This window comes from Notothenia rossii, assembly GCF_949606895.1.
Source record: "Notothenia rossii genome assembly, chromosome: 9".
Classification (NCBI taxonomy): Eukaryota; Metazoa; Chordata; class Actinopteri; order Perciformes; family Nototheniidae; genus Notothenia; species Notothenia rossii.
The window spans coordinates 65,727,501-65,746,874 of NC_136907.1; the positions used below are offsets into that span (position 1 = coordinate 65,727,501).

The 19,374-nt window shown below is 40.7% G+C and overlaps 1 protein-coding gene across 1 annotated transcript in view; it reads right to left on the bottom strand.

Moving 5' to 3' along the window:
- Positions 1 to 19,374, bottom strand: part of LOC307018982 (adenylate cyclase type 1-like) — a 38,593-nt gene that overhangs the window by 3,171 nt on the left and 16,048 nt on the right. The window contains exons 5-18 of the mRNA XM_079649569.1: positions 9,646 to 9,773; positions 8,332 to 8,490; positions 7,763 to 7,904; positions 6,466 to 6,621; positions 4,312 to 4,509; positions 3,280 to 3,377; positions 3,063 to 3,147; positions 2,508 to 2,597; positions 2,015 to 2,274; positions 1,172 to 1,298; positions 728 to 844; positions 473 to 619; positions 300 to 398; positions 71 to 185 (exon numbers count right to left, since the gene is read on the bottom strand). Of these exons, the coding sequence (XP_079505695.1) occupies positions 71 to 185; positions 300 to 398; positions 473 to 619; positions 728 to 844; positions 1,172 to 1,298; positions 2,015 to 2,274; positions 2,508 to 2,597; positions 3,063 to 3,147; positions 3,280 to 3,377; positions 4,312 to 4,509; positions 6,466 to 6,621; positions 7,763 to 7,904; positions 8,332 to 8,490; positions 9,646 to 9,773 (1,921 nt within the window). The remainder of the gene's footprint in view (positions 1 to 70; positions 186 to 299; positions 399 to 472; positions 620 to 727; positions 845 to 1,171; positions 1,299 to 2,014; positions 2,275 to 2,507; positions 2,598 to 3,062; positions 3,148 to 3,279; positions 3,378 to 4,311; positions 4,510 to 6,465; positions 6,622 to 7,762; positions 7,905 to 8,331; positions 8,491 to 9,645; positions 9,774 to 19,374) is intronic.

Sequence of the window (19,374 nt, forward strand, 5' to 3'; positions counted from 1 at the left end):
GCCCAGTTAGATTTCTCATTGTCATTAAATATGTGATTGCATTAAGGGGTTAAAACAAGGGTGGACGTACCCACTCTCAACACAAACTCATTGTATGACTGGTAGTTGATTTCATCCAAAACGTCAAACATCTCGATGGCGTAGTCTGCTATTGTGCTCAGATGGTCGTAAACAGATATTTTCTCCTAAAGAGGAGGCACACAGGTCAGTAAATATCTGTACATTACATGATCTCTAATTTTGTCTTCATAATGAGGTAATATATCCAATCAGATGAGGGCACAGGAACTATGTGTCACCTTGTCACCAACGGGTGGGACGAGGCCTACAGCCGCCATGTAAGTGCTGCCAATGGTTTTGATTTTCTCGATGTCTTTGTAGCACCCCTTATCCATGAGCTGAAAAACATGCGTTCAGATAAACACACAATGCAACACATTTCAAATTCAAAGTCAAGAAATCAACATCCTACCTCATCAAAGTCAGCGATGATCTCATTCAGTAATCTCAGGCACTCCACTCCCATGTTGTTGCCATCTAGCTCGATGTAGAAATCGTTGAAGTTTGGGATTGAGGCAAACAGGACACCAACTTGTGCGTAGGACTGATAGTAAAGATCCTGATGTAAAACGAACACATACAGTATAACAGTATTTCCTTTGAGGTCTCTGATTTATTTTTGTCTTCTGTCTGTTAATCTACCTGTCTGTCTATTAGCGAGGCTCACCATATTCTTCGGGTTCGACAACAGGAAGTGTTGAGCCACGTGTGCGGGGAGAAGATTGAAGAGGATCCTCCTGTTGTCCAGTTTGACTTTCTCCATGCCATCTCTATCCTCCTCCGCCTGACAGCAAATATAGACCACAGAAAAATACACAGCAATTAGTACTGCAGCTAATTCCACATTTTCACCACAAGGAGTCAGTAGAAAAACACAAGAGTCTTATAACATGGAGTGTTTGTTTCATAGTTGGTTTTTAAATAGACCTAGATACATTATATGACAAATGCTGCTTATGAAATAACTAGAAAATGAGAAGCTGTAAATTCAGCTTTAGCAATTCCACTTAATCAAATAAATAATGTCAGCATTTCTACAGCCCTTTCTATTAAAGCATTATGATAATGAGATGTAAGCCTCTTAACATCCACACAGGACACAAGTCCTCACCTGCACAGCCCATAGAAAGTCCAGACGCAGTTTGAGGTCAAGTTGTCTGGAGTGGAGGGCCAGGGCACTGACAAAGAGCAACAGAGACAGGATGGGCTCATAGCCCCGGATGTGGAAGGACCCCCCACTGTGGAAGAGACCAACACAAGTCAGCACTGGACTTGACCACACAGGAAACTACACATGAGGGATGAATGGACCCCACACAGTTTTGTGAACAATCACGAGTAAGGTTTTATTAAAAACATATTGAAAAATACTATTTTCATTTCATTTTATGTCAGGACAAATATCATATTGGAAGAAATGAAATGTTGATACATAGAATTTTATTTATGATTATATAACAGACTAATCTAAACAAGTGAGCTTTTTAAACAAGATCTTATATCCAAAGAACCCTAAACAAATTCAACATAATCACTTTTTTTAGGAGCACATTTATAATCTAAGATGCAATAACATTGGCCAGGCCCCTCAGTACTGGGTTTAAACAGCTAACGCGCTACCAACATCCAGCCCACAATGTCCTTTCAGGCTTCTGATTTGGAACTAATGAGCACATGTGCTGCTTCAAAGAGTGGAAAATGAAAGAGTGTGTGGGCTACAGACAAGCAAAGACTCCTCCACACACATACATCTCAGAACATGTACTGTAAATGTTCTTCCAAACTCCTGGTTATCTATCTGTTCTCTGGATCCAACAAGAGAAAAGAAGCATTGCTTGACACTCACAGCCAATCGCTGCCTCCATTAGCTTCAGGAAATGACAAATAAAAAAGTACTGTCTTGCTTGATTGTGTGTTTGGTGATTGTGTTCATGTTGTGCCGCGATCTGCTCACCCTTCAGTCTTTCGAAATTCGCTGAGCTCCAACACGGTGACATAAAGCACCCCCAGAACGAGCATTAGCATCATCTTTGGCAGCCAGAAAACCCTCAGGAAAAGTGCCAGGGTGAGTGTGCCCACTACACAGGAGAGAAAGGCGTAGCGGGCACCATCACAAGGCAGCTCCTCCATCGTGTGGTTGGCCACGTCGGAATCAACGATGATGATGGAGCTGTTGTTGTTGGCACGTATCCACAACCAGGGCATACAGCCCACCTGACAGAGGCAAACAGAGAGATACATGTGCATACTGATGACAGTGATCTTACATTTTCAAGCTTTTTTTGTATTATGTACAACTGAAACCATGTATTAGAGCTGTAGTAAAAATGTGCTTACAAGCATAACATTGTCTAACCAGGAAAGGGAAGTACAATAACAAGACATGGAGGCATTGTTTTTATATTCATATTTGGTTGGATGACATTTTTACTGTTGCCTTTACTCACCACACAGGCCTGGGCCACAGCGTAGATTAAGAGAACTATAAAAATACAGAGAGCAGTGCGGATCTGGATGGTCAGGCATCCTGGAAAACACTGAGAGACAAAACAAGGACAAGTTAGATAAAGGAGACGGACACAATAAGGTATTGTTATTGTAATAAATGATAAGAATAGTAGGAATAGTATAAGGAAAGGAACTGGAAACAGATACATGCTTATAAGTGTATGGGGTAAGTAAGGCAAGAGAATACAGAAAGAGAAATAGAGGAAGAATAGTAATATGTAAAAGCAACAACGTGTAAAAATAAAAGGATGCGGTCAGGATTAAGGAAGACCATTAACCTCAAGGAAAACTGACAGCACAGGGGCTTGGAAACTAATCTTCAAACCAATGAATACTGAATCAATATGGACTTGGCTTTATAAAAAACATTTACATATTTCTCTTAAGGCGAGAACAAATCTAAAGAAGAAACTGGCCACCTCTGTTAGCCCTCAGATACAAGGGATGAAGTTAAAGTGTGATTCAAAAGTGAATGAGAGAGCAGCTGCATTTACCTGTATTTTAGTGATATGCAGGTACATGATACAAGCTACTAGGAAACAGATGCAGAAGACGAGAAGGACAAGAACCACTGTGCCCCTGAGACGAGGATACAATAGGAGAAACAGATGGAGGGGGTTAGTCAAAAAGTCAAAGACCTGAATAATTAAGAGATAAATAGAGAAAGAGAAAGCAATAGAGAGAAGATTACACAGAATCTGCTGTACATACTGTGGTATGATGAGGAGATAGACAAGGCCGAACAAGGCAGCTAGGATCAGGGAGAGAACCACAGCGCTGGTGAAGTACTCATCAGGAACCTGGTGGTACTAATGCCAGAGAGATAAGAGTGAGTAACAACATATCCCTTTAAAGGTCCCCTATTATACTGTTGTTCATCAATATATTATAGGTCTCAGATATACAAAACATGTCTCTGAAGTGTTTGGCTCGAAACACCAAACCGATTGTGCATTGCAGCATCCCATAATCCCCTCTGTTTCAGCCCTGATTCTAAAGAGCTGATTCTCTGTCTGTTACTTTAGATGAAAATAAGGAGCCCCTCCCCACGCCCCTCTGAGAGATATTTGGTTAAAAATACAAAAAAGGTTGCTCTAGGAGGAGATTCAGGTGATAAGGTGGGGGGTTACCTTGGTTGGTGATTGGCTAATGGTTACACAAGCCAACAAATCTTTATGACATCACACAATCCGATCAGCTCATTTTCAGACAGGTTTTTATATAAATGGATCAGGACAAAAAGTGAGCCAATATTTTTTCCTGAAACTTTCAGAATCTCTTTACACAGAGAGGACACGTGTTTATGTATAAAATACATTTCCATAATGCTATTTAGCCCAAGTTCATTATTTGTATTATTATTATTATTTGTTTACGTCACTTTTATTTGTTTGTTGAGCACTTCCGGTAATTGTCACATGGCTGTGGTTTTCCTATATAAGTCACCTGTTTAATGTCGAGTGCGGATGACAGAGGGTTAGCTTGTGAGCATTCTTTTTTTGTTGTCATTTTTGTTGTTGACCGTTTTGTCCATAGTTACTATGTAATGATTTGGTTTATTAAATATCCTGAAACTATCTTGCTTCAGTATGGACTTTCTCTTCGAAAACGCGTCACAGTTTATAGCCTCTCGGCGACTCAAACGTAACTGTAGATTGAGCCGCCACAGACCAGAAAACAGGATTTTGCATAATAGGTGACCTTTATATCTGACTTTACAGGTGCAGTATGTGTCTCCCTCACCCTCGTCTCTCGCTCAGGGGACTTGTACATGAGTGTGAGGGAGTTGAGATCCGCCGTGTCTGACTCGGTTTGGCGGGCCTCGATCAGACGCCCGATGTAGCGGTTGACCCGGGTTCTGGGACTGCTCTGGATCACAGTAGCCTGGTTCGCATTGGGACGGTTCCTCAGCTTCTGTGGAGCCGTCCGCATTGCTCTCCGCTTTAGATAAAAATGGAAATCTTCACTGAATATGCAGAAGTTGAGAAACAACAGTGTGAGAAACACAGCGCTGTATTCTCTGCCCTACTGGAGTATTATCATATTGGGAACAAGGGTGAATAAGAGTCAACAATAAACACGGGCAGCTGATTATACTTTCAAATAAGGACATTGCTTTCACACTTAACTTCATTACTGAATGCAGCCCACTGTGTCTAAGTGTCTTCGGCAGCCCAGCTTTACAAAACATTGGGCATTGGAGCAAAGCCAGATAGTTATCATCGAGTGGTTGTTTGTGTGTGTGTACGTGGGTGTGTGTGTGTGTGTGTGCATGTTAGTAAGTGCTGGAAGAATTGTGTGGCTCTGTTTCACAGCAGGCTGGCAAAGGGGGAGCTATGATCACCAGACTGTTCATGAGTTCATGACATGACATAAATGCGTGCAGCTCATTGACTTCCTTGATTTCCTCCTTGTTCTCTCTGTCCTTGTGTATTCTTCCTTACTTCCTGCTTTCTCTCCCTGTTTCTTTCTTACTTCTGTGTTCCAGTATATTCTTTCTTCCTTCCCTGCTTTCATATCATTTTCCTTATTTCCTGCTTCTCGTCATGCTTCTGTGTGTCCTTCGTTACCCTACCTGTTTCTATCTATTATTCCTCAGTTACCTCCTTTCTCCCCTTCCTTTCTTTTCCTGCTCCAGTCTATATATCCTTTCTCTCTTCTATCCTTTTCTGATTTTGTGTAATCTGCCTTGAATCCGGCTCTTCTTCCCCGGTCATCCATCCTTACTTCCTTCTTTCCTATTTTCTTCTTCCCTTACTTCATGTATCTGTTTTTTCTTTCATCCAGTTCTTTCTTCTTCCTTTATCCCTCCATTTCCATCCATTATTTCTCGGTGCCTCTCTCACACTCTCTCTCGTTTTGTTATTCATGAAGCAGAAGCACCACAGTGAAGGTTAGATGCTTACTTGTCCTTATATCCCATATTGCTCAGCGTAGCACAGGACACATCAGACGGCCATGTCTGATGCATCAAAAATCCTATTCAGTCTACCCTTTTCTCTCATATTGCTCCCCTCCGTGCCATGAATGCATGTCTTTTCAAACAATTCGAGTGTGTGTGGTCTGAATGCAACATTTCCATTCAGTAAAAGTGCATGATGACTTAACCTGTCAGCGCTTTTCCATTTGTTTTTCATTTTATACTAATCTGCCTTCTGGAGGAGACAGTGTGAGGTTAAGACATACTAGATGCAGACACTGAGGGCCACATTATAAAAGCCTGAAGATGATACTGGTTCCTTTTGTTAGTCTTTACTCTGAAATATATTCGGACGATTTTGGGGTATAATTAAGTCCCTTTATACGAGTTTAGTTATTTAGTTGTCCCCACAATGACACACACGTGAAAATCTGGACAAAAACAGTTGCTGCAGTAATTGTAAAGCTGCCAAGCCACAGGATTTTTTTTTCAGGCACACAAGGTCAACTAAGTTCTTTGACATGTTGCCAGATTTCCAGTGTCACAGTTTATTCAAGGGGACATAGTACGTTGGTGTCTGACAGAGGTTACTATCACTCCCTAGCTGCTTACTATAAAGTATACATCCTGTGAATGCCAAATATAGTTTTACTGATCAACATGTATACTTTGACGACTACATTTCTGTCAATAAAATCTTAATTTGAAAGGGATAATTAGCCAACAGATATTCTTAGCTATAGTTTTCACATCTAAATGTTATGTTCTAATATCTTGCATAAAAACAACAACTAATCTGGTTGTAGTGTAAATAAAGATATTTAAGGGCATTTGGGAAACCAGGTAAGTGAAACAAGCATTATCAAACAGAAAACTCTAGACATTCTGACTTTACTGAATACATGTTGGTCTCAATTTACATAAATCACAGCACGAACAAACACAAAACCGTCAACACAGACACTGAGCGTTTATACCTTATCACCGTCCTCGCAGTTCATGACATTGGAGAAGGGAATCTCAGCCTTGAACATCTTCCTGCAGTGCATAAGCTGCACTAGTAAGTAGCACACAGTTTTGAACTTCATCTTTTTGGCGGGCTTTATATCCGAAAGAATCAATCCTGGGAATATCTGCCACCAGATAAGAAACGGGAACAAAGATTTAGTCATGATACCCTACACAGTTATATATATTATGTAAGTGGATTGGACAGTACATGCACACACAAGCATGCAATCATTTTAACAGCTCAATGAATTGTATTAGATGGTGGTTTAAATATATCTATAATGTGAGTAATAGTTTAAGGACTGCTGCCTTCATTCTTTATATAGCTAATTCCGAGAGAGTGATTAAGATTAGGAATAGTTTCAAGACTTTGAGGAATTCTCCTTTATAGTAAGAAATATGTGTTTTGTTGTCCACACATCATAGGAGGTGTGTCCCAAAGCAGGAGTAATAAAAGGCACAATAGGAGAGTGATAGCAGGCTTCCTAATGCAGCTTAGTTAGGGCACATCTTTCTGTGAGCAATGCCTCTCATGCAGTCTAACCATCCACTGCATTAAGAGGATTAGCAAAGTTTCTACATAGCAAAGAAAAAAACACCTAACCGGGATATTACAGGTTCATATAAGGACCTAAGTGACCTATGTTCAAGCTTATATTGCATACCATTAAACCTTATGCAATGAATAAGAGGAGAGGAGAGGAGAGGAGAGGAGAGGAGAGGAGAGGAGAAGAGAGGAGAGGAATACTAAACCAAGACTGAAATTCCCTCTCCAGTTGCTTGTGGCTGTTGAAGATGTGCATGTTTATGTGTATAAACTGACACACACACACACATATATCTCCGTTTGTAAGACAGTGCAGATTGGAGATGATAGATGGCACAGGCCTCTAGCTCCAGTCCAATGTATAACAGGCCGGAAGAGATGTCAGCTCAACTACAAATGTGTGAGAGCTCCGTTATACAATACTATATTCTTTAGTCAACACCTTGTTTTTGATTCATCGTTGTCTTGCATAGGGTTTAAGACAGGTCAAGATTAGCTTTCTTAATCTGGCCAACTAACGAATTAATTTATAGTCAAATGGTGATTAGCATACAGCTACAGCTTTGTCAAGGTCTACGCACTGTCTAGAAATAAAATGGTTTAACTAAGGCCAAGGCTTTATTGGAAGTGTAATTCAAAAAGATTCTATCATTTTTTTCTGCTAAAAGCTAAATTACAGTTGATTAATTCCTTAGCACAGAATTATAATACCATACCTTCCGTCGGTGAGATGGCACTATAAAGAAGGTTTCAATTTCATGTTTTTGGAGGAAGGCATTCCTTTCGTGACCGTTTCCAGGCTCCACTTCATAATCTCCATTTAGGCACTCCAGCGTAGATTTGGTTATGTGAACTTTCCTGTGGGACAGAGGTGGGACAGGATTATACACAACACTACTGACAGCCTCTCTGATGCAGCAGTGAGGGGCATTCAACACAAACAGTTACAAGCAGGTTATCTGCAGAGGAGGGTTGCTAGAGACTGTCAAAATAACTCTATTAAACTATTAACTCTTAGCTTTCTAAGTCATTCTATTGTTATGCAAACATGTGAGAGTTGTAGTTAAAGTTCGAATCCTTGTTTCCTCAGGAGTTTGCCTTTCCTCCTGATCTGTCTTAATCAATTAGAAGTATTTAAAAGCATTAGCATTAGGACATACTTTGATACAGGACAATATTGAAATGATTCACACCTCACTGTACATGTCACGTGCCATTTCCAGATCACAGAATTACTTTCCACAGCTATTGAGGCTTTATTTTATGTAAAATGTCAAATACTGACCCAGGTAGACCTCCCGCCTCCATTACATTGGCTAGGGTAACATCATTGGACCAAACATCATATTGCCATTTTCTGAGGCCGAGTACTCCGCAAAGCACCCGACCTGTATGCAGGCCAACGCGCATGTTGAGGTTGACTTCAGTGGCCTCAGCGACTGACCTGCAAGGGCAGAAGGCAATAAGTGTTACAGAAAGGTTTTAAGGTCATATCTATATTTATACCTAAATCCTTTTGTATAATTAGACTGAACATACAAAGGAAGCATAAAAAAAACACCCAAAATAACATTGGGACATTAACACATTAACACAAGCACTGTACATTTTCTAAATGATACATATGCTAATAATACATATGTCTCTCAAACTAGACTTAATAGACATAAAATAATAGGAAACTGTGTTAGAGGATTGTCTCTTTCATAAGCTGTATCATTATAGATAATATGAAAGGGTTCTCAAGCAGTCTGCAAACCAACCTTATATGTTTTAAAGTTAAACCATCATAGGTTGGACCACTACTTTTATAATTGTAAGTTTGTACACGAACCTTAAAGAAAATCATCAGTGTTACACAAAAAAAAATTGTTGTCATCACGTCTTAATATTTTAAAATGTTTATAGTCGTTCATTTGGGATTTATTTTCCACCCGATTATTTTATCTCTGTCCATTTTGATTTAATTTAATTGTAATTTGTTTTCCTATCTCCCTAAAAATGTTCCAATCTTAAAATGCAATCCCATATCTTTATCATTATCTGTGGATGTACTTGAAAACAATCATATAACGCTTTGAACGTCAAAGAACAGAAGGGACTGCCAAGTTGAGCATTTAATCAGTGTTTAAGAAAAACGTATTTCCAAGGAATCAAAGTTTCGGATTCAATCCTCGACTGCACCTTAATCACTCACTTTCTTTTAGTTGTCCCCCCCCCCCCCCCCCCCTTTGAAACCCTGCAGGCTATGCGAGAAAAACAAGCTCAATAAAAGAGCCTATTTTCTTTTTCCATTAAAGCCTTTCCTGTTCTCAGCCAATTGAAGTTCTGCTCAGTCAGATGTTCAGTGTTAGAATTTGCTCACAGCACACATGGCCACTCAGGCTGCTTCCCTCCAAGAAATCTCTCAACATGGACTCAGTTAAACAGTGTGTTAAGGAAAGAATAAATATCAAAGGTCAGATTTCTACCACACCGATAGGAAATAAAGACAGAAAATAGTGGTTTCATGTGTTTAAACCCATAGAACCCTTTATAGTTTAACTAATATTAATACATGTGATACTGCTAAATAAAGAACTATAATATGATGACTCACGTTATGGTGTCAATCATGTCCAGACCCATCTCTACGCAGCAGTGGGCGTGGTCGGCCTTGGGCTGGGTCAGTCCAGACACGCAGTAGTAGCAATCCCCCAGGATCTTAATCCTGCGACAGTGGTTCTCCTGCCAATCAAAAAGGATATTGTGACTCCCTGCATTCCTCCAAGAGGGGTCGGTTACAGAACAGTTTTATCACCAGTGCTATAACACCTATCTCTCTTGGGATGAAACCTTGTATCATCACTTTAGTTTAATCCTAGTAGCAGCAGTGGTTTCTGAGAGCAGTTAAAAAGTCTGACGTTTAATTACAGTTGATCCATTACACTGATTTATATCCATCATTGTATCATTTGCTGAAAGCATGATTGAGTTCATGGTGCAGGAGATAAGGTACTTCAAATAAGCCCCCCCCCCCCTCTCAATCAACTTCCTCTTGACTGCCTTTTTATTTATTTTTTATTTGACTATACTTACTTGTTTGCCTGTCCTTGTTTGTCTACCCTCCCTCATACTGTAAAGCGTCTTTGAGTTGTGAAAAGCGCTATATAAATAAAATGCATTATTATTATTATTATTATTATTATGAAATCTATATTTATCATTTTACTTTCATTTGTAACTCACTTATCAAAAAAATATGTGTTTATAATATGTCATTCAGCAAGATTTTAGGCAAATTACACTGATTAAAAGCTTTTTTTAGAATGAAGAATATGCTTTCTTCCGCAGCAGGATAGAGCTAATTAATTATATATTATTGTTAGTTTAAACAATTTAAAACAGAGTATAAACTTTTTTCTCAGTGGTTCATTTCCTGAGAACAGCACATCCCTGTTTCTCAGTAAAGCAGTCGCCTAGGAAGTGTTGCCCATTTGAAAAGCTATTCATAGAAATAGCCTGTTGCACTTTGATTAATATATTGTTTTATGGCTGCAACAGCACACACATAAATCTATGCCACTGTCAACACCTGCTGTGCAGTGCAAAAAGACCAAATGACAGAGAGAAAGTTACAGTTATAGAACCCATCTCATAGACTCTAGGTTTAAGAGAAATATATACATAAATATAAGTACAAAAGAGACAACAGATAAGACAGTTAAACAACAACAGTTATACATATATGACCACATCACCACATGGACTGATACTTGTAAAGCATGTTCATTATTACATGCAAACTCTTGAGGCTTAATCTCAAACTAACGCTAAAATGTTTCCCACAATGCAATCAACAGATCAGTCTCACTTTAGGGAAAAAGGTGAGTCACTCTCTCAGTCTTTGGGGACAGTAAGGACTGGCATAAAAAGGCGCTTAAAAATATAATCCATTATTAGAGGATATGAGCAACAGACACAGATTTCACCAGGGAGACCAGGTTACCGTGGACACCTTCTCATAACTCTTTATTGTTTCCATGGAGGTAATAGGGTCGCTGGCCATGCATGTGGAGAGCACAAAGACTCATAATTATGCACAATGGTGAGCAGAAGACAAGACACTCTATTTTTAACATGTTAGCCATGTGTGTTTCAGGGAAAAAAGGGAAACTATTTGTCCTGTGTAGCTTTACACGCGTTGGTCATGCTTAGTGCTTAGAGGCATGGAGGCACATGTAAAATGCAGATCCTCTGTTGCGAACTGAAAATGCATCAGATGCACTTTGCTGCTGCTCCTTGGTACATTCTTGAGAAAAAAATAGAAGCATACAAATAATAACAAGTTAGGCCTTGTATAATTCACCAGCACTTACAATGGTTTGACTTGCTTGAAGTGAAAACTGTATATCTGCACTTTCCTCTTTGTCCCGAGTTTGAATCTCTATGGCTGTTGCACTTATTGTAGGTCGCTTTGGATAAAAGCTTTCCAAATGAAAGGAAATGTAATGTAAAATAAAAATTCAGAAACAGTCAAATATAGAGAGATGCATGTTGTACTGTATAGACTTTTGAGCTGCAATTATGTTCAAATATTGTCCTGATTTCCCTTACATATACAGGTTTCTTATTTCATATGAACTAGCACAATATTAATTATCTACTTATTTACCACAATGGTATTAGTTATTTTACGGTTTACCATTTCCATTATGTATCTTTAATTGCATGAAGTATCATTTCCTAAATATCTGTATTTACTCTTGCATATGTCTCTGGTTTGTTTATTGTACTGCTTTATTTCTTCATTCATTTCCTTTATGAAGATCAAAAAAGTTCCATCTCTTATCTTTCCTTCATACAAAATATCCAACCTACAGTCACTGTAATTATCTCAGTGATAAAACTACCAAAATATATCCTAGCTTCAAAGCTGTTGTTTTTCTGTAATTGAGCACAGAAAATACAGAGCTTTTGTTTTACTTTACTATTTTGAGAGTTACTTCACTCCATCATACAAGACAGGTGCACAAAACAGACACTTTACTTGAAATGCTAAATGTCCTTTGAACTGAATCTTGATCTATAAACTCGACACTCGACTGCTATCCTCTCCAGGTCTTTCCCATCTTCTATTAAAAACCTGTTCACTGTAACAAAGCCAATGAGGTCTCTTTGTGGTTACTCAGGTCACGGTGGACCAGATGGCCCTACAGTGAGATATAGTTGGAGCTCCAGGAAGTGGGGGAAAGCCCTGGTACTTACAGAGTCTCTGCTAATCTGCAATGTGAAAGGCTTAGGGGCTGATTCAGTCCTGCAGGCAGGATTACCAACGTCATGTGACTGAAGCAGTGTGGGCAATCTTGGTGGTCAAGATGGGTTTTGAGTGTTAGAGACAGGTAGAATTGACACCTAATCACACTTTCTTTTAAGAAGGAAAGACATTCTTAAAACGTTTTGGATAGTTTATGTGTTTTCGGTGAGGTCAGAATATATGGGAGCAGAATTATCAAAAGTCTAGTGTGCAGGGACCTTAAATACAAACAACCAAATGCTTTCAGTGATAGAAATTAGCAATCATTCAGCATACACAGACAAAGAGGGCGATACCAAAAGGGACACAGCGACAGGGATGGGTAATCTAGTAAATGATTATTAAAAAAAAAGACGAGCCAGCTGAGAGTAGCAGCAGTTCATTTCCTACAATTCCTCAAAGGAGACAGCAGTACACGCCACGCTCTGTCTTGTCAACACAGAGACAAAGATCAGTGCTCAGTACATATTATTGATGTGGCTAAAGATTAGGGCTTCCACTCCTGTAGCTTGGGGAGGTTTAATGGACACAGACAGACGTGTGATTGAAGCTATATATCTTTGTACTGGCCCTTCTCTGACTGATTGAACAGGTAGATTTATAGCAGAGATGAAACACTTCTCTTAGCTCAAAGTATAACCAATCCCAGTATTTAATGCATTTTATATTAGGCCATTGCTTAGATTTGTCAAACATTTTCCAGCCTACCTTACAATTATTATATAATGTCCACATGTTATCGATAAAGGCAGACAATGATTCATTGCAAGGGCGAAATCTTTTTATAAACATTTCCCAGGCTCCATAGATTTGTCTGAATCTCCGCCTGCATGCCAGGAATTCACAGGATTTTTCCCTTTTAGTCACCCAGCTCTTTTATTGATTCAAATACACATGCAATAATTTATGTGCGACAACAAATGAATAATATATTAACACTTCCTCCACCCACCACAAACTGGTGGGTTGGAACGAGCAGGTGTTGTAGATCTGTTAAGTAAACATATTAATGTAGATATATTTAACAGATACAAAGATGAAGAATACAACAAAGAACCAATGTTCAGCAGTCCAAAAGTGTTGTATTTATAAAGATGGCACTGATTTTCAGAACACTTGGTTGAAATAGAAAACAAGAAGGACTTCTTGGTTTTCTTCAAATGATTAAAAGATGAAATAAAAACTACTTGGGGTGCTGTTAAAACATTTTTGGACCCCTCAGCAACGTCATTTGTGTAGTTTAATTGTAAAATACTTAATATTTTTGTCTGTAAGTAAACTTTCTCTTACACAATATTTAGGAACACCTGAAAAACACATTCATTTCCTGTCTTGGCCTCTGCCACTTCAAATTTGACCTTCCTTTTTTAAATCTGCCTCATGTGAGTTTGCCAACTTATAATAATAATAACTTGAATTTATATAGCGCCTTTCATAACCTCAAGGTCGCTTTACAAAGAAACATACAAGGACAAGACATAAAACATAAAAAACATAAACATAACACAGGGGGCAGAAATGGAAGTATAAGTGGGGGGGGGGGGGGAGTGAGTTATTGTTGGAAGGCGATGTTGAACAGATGAGTTTTAAGGGTTGATTTGAAGATGTTGAGAGAAGGGGCGTTGCGGATTTCTGCAGGGAGGGAGTTCCAGAGGGTGGGGGCAGCGACACTGAAGGCACGGTCCCCGAAGGTGCGGAGGGATGAATGGGGAATGGAGAGCAGGCCGGAGTCTGAGGATCGAAGGGTGCGGGACGGGATGTATGGGTGGAGGAGATCTGTGAGGTACTGAGGGGAGAGGGCATGGAGGGATTTGTAGGTGAGCAGGAGGAGTTTGTCGGTGATGCGGGACTTGACCGGGAGCCAGTGGAGGTTGAATAGAGTGGGGGTGATGTGCTGCCAGGGCTTGGTGCGTGTGAGAACCCTGGCAGCTGAGTTCTGTATGTACTGGAGCCTGTTCCGGGTTTTGCTGGGAACCCCGGACAGGAGTCCGTTACAATAGTCCAAGCGCTAGTTTCTTTATGGTATGCTCATTGCAATGACAAACATCAACTTTCTATTTTTACTGAAACAGAAGCATTGTCCCTCTCTTACTGCTCAGATAAGATCCTAAGATGGCTTGTTTGGCTTGGATTTATCTTGAGCCCACAGTGTTCAGCAAACAGGCATCAGAGGGAACTGCAGGACTTGACAGAGATCCTTGCACCTGCTCACGAGACAAACCCAAACAGGGTTCTTTGAGTCGTGTTTACACCCAGACTTTAGTTTCTGGCAGGCTGCTGTCACAGTGTGGGCAGTTAGCAGTCCTTGTGCCTAATTTAAGAATAATCCACATTTATTGGTATCCTTAGCAGTTGTATTTGTTATAATTTCTTGGCGTAGGATTTGTGTTATATAAACATGCAAATGTACTAAAAATCACATCTAAAAAGAAGTTTGAACAGTTTTTAAAAGTTAACTTTTTGGAGAATGGGAACAGTACAAAAGTTGTGTTTCTTTCACTGTTTTTGTGAGCTCCCGAAGAAATCCCAATCCCAATCCGTTTCTCACCCATTTCATCAACACTTCTCTAACTTCTGGTCACTTTCCAAACAGTCTCAAGGAGGCAAGAGTAAACCCTCTCCTAAAGAAACCCACTCTCAACCCGTCTGATGTTATAAACTACAGGCTGTCTCTCTCCTCCCGTTCCTCTAAAACACTTGAACGCGCTGTCTTTAAACAACTCTCCTGTTATCTCCATCAGAACAACCTTCTTGTTCCGCACCAGTCTGGTTTCAAGGCAGGTCATTCAACAGAAACTGCTCTCCTTGCTGTCTCTGAGGAACTGCACACTGTTAAAGCAGCCTCCCTCTCCTCTGTCATCATCCTTCTGGACCTGTCTGCTGCATTCGACACAGTGAATCATCAGATCCTCCTTCGCACTCTCCAGGAACTTGGAGTTTCAGGCTCTGCACTTTCCCTCCTCACCTCATACCTCAAAGACCGCACCTACAGGGTAACTTGGAGAGGGTCCGAGTCCGACCCTTGTCAATTAACTACAGGGGTCCCTCAGGGCTCTGTTCTTGGTCCCTCCTCTTCTCCTTGTACACAAACTCGCTCGGATCAGTCATTAGCCCGCATGGTTTTTCATACCACTGCTACGCTGACGACACCTAATCAATTCTGTCCTTTCCCCGCTCAGAGACCCAGGTCGTCCCACGCATCTCTGCTTGTCTAGCTGACATCTCTCAGTGGATTTCTGCTCACCACCTCAAGCTCAACCTTGAAAAGACTGAACTGCTTTTCCTTCCGGGAAAAGATTGTCCCACTCTTGACCTAACAGTCAACATCGGCACCTCTGTTGTTTCCTCGACTCAGACTGCAAGGAATCTGGGTGTGATCCTAGATAACAAACTGTCCTTCACTGCAAACATTGCTGCTACAACCCGCTGCTGCAGATACACGCTTTACAACATCAGGAGGATACGTCCCCAGCTGACTCAGAAAGCGACGCAGGTTCTGGTCCAGGCTTTCGTCATCTTACGCCTAGACTACTGCAACTCCCTCCTGGCTGGTCTACCTGCATGTGCCATCCGACCTCTGCAGCTCATCCAGAATGCAGCGGCTCGTCTGGTCTTCAACCTTCCAAAATTCTCCCACACCACGCCGTTCCTCCGCTCCCTTCACTGGCTTCCGGTAACTGCTGGAATCCACTTCAAGACACTGGTACTTGCGTACCATGCTGCGAATGGTTCTGGCCCTTCCTACATCCAGGACATGGTAAAACCGTACACCCCAGCACGTGCACTCCGCTCTGCATCAGCCAAACAGCTCGCTGCACCCGCACTGCGAGGGGGACCCAAGTTCCCATCAGCAAAAACACGTGGGTTTGCTATCCTGGCTCCAAAATGGTGGAATGAGCTCCCCATTGAAATCAGGACAGCAGAAGGCTTACACATCTTCCGGTGCAGACTGAAAACTCATCTCTTTCGACTCCACTTCGAGCGATAGAATTACTAACAAAGCACTTATATACTAATAAAGGACTGGCTTATCTAAAGCCAGTTGTGTAGCACTTGAAATTGTTTAGCTCTATGAAACCTGATGTACTTCTATGATTCTGTTTTCTTCAAGGTTGTACTTTGTTGGTCGAACGCACTTATTGTAAGTCACTTTGGATAAAAACCTCAGCTAAATGCAATGTAATGAAAATACACCATCTCAGTTTACTCTCAAGTTCTTTACACTTAAAGGTAGGGTAGGTAAGAATAGAGAAACCAGCTCGAGGGCGCTAGAATTTGAAAGTAGACAACCGAAAGAAATCTGCCCCTTCCTTCAGACTTCCTTACAGAGCCCCTCCCTCCAACACACACAAACGCACACATGACCAATGAGGGCACGAGATAGGTTTGTGCACGAGATGGAAGGCTGACAGGCAGGTAGGCCATCCAGTTATCTGACCCGGGCTGGCTCAGATAATTGGTCGTGCTTTTTACAGCGCCACAGCTTCCACAGATGAAATATTTGTATATATTTATTGTCAAAGCATTTAATGTATTCATTGCAATCGGCATGTTAAGAGCATTCCATGGAATATAACAAAAAGTGTTTCTGAAGTGAATTACCTACCCTACCTTTAATTAAGTACTTAGAGTAAATGGTTTAAACAGGGATAAATACTTTTGATAACTATTTGTCAGATATGCTTGGGTGAACTGTTAAACAAAATAGTAGCAAAGATTAAATAGACCCAGAATGCAAATATGGCGATGTATTATGTAGCTTAAAAAATGTATTATGTAAACTGAAGCATGCATTCATACCCTGCATATGTGATGCAGGATATTCTGTAAACCTTCACAGTCATATATGTGTGAGAGTGAGGGGAACTGTGACGTGTCGGGGATAAGGCAATCGATACATCATTGAGCCATCCTAAAAATGGAAACACAAGTGAGGAAGAGAGTGCAGAGGGTGTAGAGAACCACGGGGCTTAAAAGACACAGTTGAGGGAAGTAGGCTGCTGCATGTCAATCAAAAAGCTGAGAAACAAGGAGCGGAGGAGTCTTAAAGCTGTGATGCAGGGAGGTGTTGCGAGAGGAGAGAAAAGAGAGACAAGAATGAAAAGCTTTGTGAAACTCTGCCATGGAAACAGCGACGACACGCGCATACACACATGCAGACAGACACAAACGCAAAGCCAGTCTAGAGTTATTAATGTTATAGAGCATCACAACCACCATAAATTAATAACAGAGTCCCCCTCGCTACAGAAGCTGTTGTTTCAGGTTTGGACCGACTGAAGGAAACCCAGCCAGGGAAAGGAAGTGTTTATAGGGTGAGAAGTTGGTGTGATAATTTACATTCTTGATAGTCTTTTAAAAAATACATTTTATTAAAATAGTTTAAACTGACAGATGAAATGCTAAGACAGTGGAGTTTGGACCAAACCCAACAGTAAACTCAGTCCCTTCACACTTGTATGATTGTGTCTGCTCTGTATGCCAGACTGATTTTACTATTTCCCCAAAGACCAAGTTTGGGTAGTGATATCTTTTTAAAGCTTTCCCGAGATGTATGTGCTTTTTTTCTTCGGTCTTAACAGTACAGTTGGCAGATTCTCAGCCTGGTGCTAAAAAGGTATGATCACTCCCAGCTTGTGTTCTTGTGGGTGGTGGGAACTCAAACTGCAAATGCTGATGTAAGTGAGTGGGTTTCCTGTTAATTTCTTACTTAATATGGCAAAGTACAAAAATAAAGACTTTAGATTTTAATGTCTCATGTTAATTTGTCGATGAGGAGGCTGTGGCTCAGTGGTTAGTATGATGGACTTCCAAAACCGGAGAGTAGCAAGTTCGAGTCCCACTTCAATCAGCATGTCGTTGTGTCTCTGCAAGACACTTCACCCCAAATTGCTCCTGTGGGGATTGTCCACAGTACTGAATGTATGTAAGTCGCTTTGGATAAAAGCGTCTAACAAATAACATGTAATGTACTGCTACTGACCATGCTACAGATGTTAGTGCAAAATCTACAGCTCCTCTACCGCAACAAGTGGACATGGAGAACTACATGTTGCTAAATCCACAGTGGAGAATAAACAGAAGGGCAACCATGCTCGGGGGTCTTCTTCGCTGCTTTGGTGTATTTTGTGGCGGAAGTACAGCGCCACTTACAGGCCCGGCATATGTACTACAGCGGCTCGAGCGGTCTCGTGTGAACGGACACGTTTATAGAGCCGATTGTGTGTGAACGGAAGAGTTTTTTAATATCGAATTTGGTTCATTTTCGTTTTCGTTCCAGTGAAAATGGGGCCTAAAGCTCTCCTTTCAAATCCTTCCATATTGATTTTTGCATCAATTTGGGATTGCGATATATTTTGGGCTTGTTTTTGGCTGGCTCTTACTCCTTGCAACCAAGTTTGAAATCCAAATTGGACCACTGACCCAAGGCTTTTTACTTTATTTCAGTCATTTATAACAAAAATATGACACGCACATACTACTGGCATAGTCACAGAGAGAAAAATCACATAGTGTTTTTTTAGCAAAAGCAGGCAACTCTAAAAGTTCTAAAAAAAAAAACGCTTAAAGGTGGGGTAGGTAAGTTTGAGAAACCGGCTCGAGATACACGTTTTGTTATATTCCATGGAATGCTCTTAACATCTCGATAGCAATGAATATCTTAATTGCTTTGACAAAAATCCATCTGTGGAAGCCGTAGTACTGTAAAAAGCACGACCAATCATCTGAGCCGGCCCGGCTAAAATAACTGGATGGCCTACCTGCCCGTCAGCCTTCCATAGATACACAAACTTATCTCGTGCCCTCATTGGTCATGTGTGCGTTCATGTGTGTTGGAGGAGGGGCTATGTAAGGAAGTGGCAGATTTTCTCCAGTTGCGTATTTTCAAATTCTAGCGCACTCGAACTGGTTTCTCTTAAACTACCTACCTAATTACCATTTTGTTTAATGCTACCAGAAAAGCACCAAACAGCAGCCAGGCTAGGTTACTGAATGGCTGGAGCACACAGTAGATCATTTAGAAACTAAACA